The sequence below is a fragment of the Anarhichas minor genome, unplaced genomic scaffold, assembly GCF_050575085.1.
Source record: "Anarhichas minor isolate MPS153535 unplaced genomic scaffold, ASM5057508v1 ptg000084l, whole genome shotgun sequence".
NCBI classification, from domain to species: Eukaryota; Metazoa; Chordata; class Actinopteri; order Perciformes; family Anarhichadidae; genus Anarhichas; species Anarhichas minor.
In genome coordinates this window covers 317,941-319,212 of record NW_027466530.1, presented here as the reverse complement: position 1 = coordinate 319,212, position 1,272 = coordinate 317,941, and the positions used below count along the sequence as shown (strand labels likewise).

General features: G+C 49.1%; 1 protein-coding gene across 1 annotated transcript; it reads left to right on the top strand.

Annotated features, from left to right (window-relative positions):
• Positions 1-567: 567 nt before the first annotated feature.
• Positions 568-924, top strand: smim36 (small integral membrane protein 36). Its single transcript, XM_076081651.1, has one exon. The coding sequence runs from the start codon at positions 568-570 to the stop codon at positions 922-924; it is 357 nt and encodes a 118-aa protein (XP_075937766.1).
• Positions 925-1,272: the final 348 nt, after the last annotated feature.

Sequence of the window (1,272 nt, the reverse complement as noted above, 5' to 3'; positions counted from 1 at the left end):
GATGCTCGTGGCAAACTGACAGGTGTTTGGTTCAAGTCCCTTTTTCCTCCATTTTGTTGCTGTTGTGTAGTTCAGTAAAATCAAAATGGTGGCTTAAGTTATTAAAAACTCAGCAGCTTTAATCATTGGCTGCTGACAGTCAATGGAGGAGAAGAGAGGATTAAAGCACAAAGCTTCACATACAGTCCATCTCTCTCTCTCTCTCTCTGTCTCTGTCTCTCTCTCTCTGTCTCTCTCTGTCTCTCTCTCTTTGTCTCGCTCTCTTTGTCTCTCTTTGTCTCTCTGTCTCTCTCTCTCTCTCTCTCCCTCTCTCTCTGTCTCTCTCTCTCTTTCTCTCTCTCTCTCTCTCATCCCCTCTCTCCCTCTCTCTTTCATCCTCTCATTTCATCTCTGTGCTGCCGCCCTCTGCTGTCTTTTTGCTCTTCCTCTCTCTGCTGCCAGCTGTCCATCATCACAGTCTTTTTTTTAGCTGCCACCTCTCTTCCCTCTCCATATTCTCTCCTCCTGATTTTCTTTTTTTACCCATCATCCCTCTGGATATTCCGGGGCGAGATATGAAGCGGCGCCATGGGTTTCATGGAATTCTACCTGGAGATTGACCCCGTCACCTTGAACCTCATCATCCTGGTCGCCAGCTATGTCATCCTGCTGCTGGTCTTCCTCATCTCCTGCATCCTGTACGACTGCCGGGGCAAAGACCCCACCAAGGAGTACGCACCCGACACCGCGCCGCCGCCGCCCAGCCAGTCGCCCATCCGCCTGGTGGTCATGCAGAACTCGCCGGCCTCGGCCCGCTACGAGCCCAACAACACGGCCTCGGGCCACGGAGAGCTGCCGACGCCGGACCTGAGCCGGGACCGAGGAGAGAGGGAACGAGAGAGGGAACGAGAGAGGGAACGAGAGAAGAGGAGTACTCTGGTCTGAGGAGGAGGAGGAGGGAGGGAGGAGGAGGTGTCACTTTGTACTGATGTGTTTTTAGTTCTTTATTTTTACTTTTTAAAACATCTGGATTGTCTTTGACGAGCTGCTGAGTGGGTCAGCAGGAGGTAAGCAGCCAGAAGAGTCCACCCAAAACTTTTTATAACCCCCCTCTCCCTTCCCCCGCTGCCTGCAAACATGAAAATTTGCCGAAACAACACCTGTTTGGAAAACAGAATATGTATAATAGTGACTTTAGTTTCTATATTTCATGCATTCATTATCTATTTTTTTCAAATACTTCAGTGTACACCTCAAACACAAAATGATTCCCAAAATATAAGGTAAAACAAT

What these genes read in the sequence shown, in the direction of transcription:
- smim36 (XM_076081651.1), top strand. Translation starts at nt 568, where the DNA reads ATGGGTTTCATGGAATTCTACCTGGAGATTGACCCCGTCACCTTGAAC.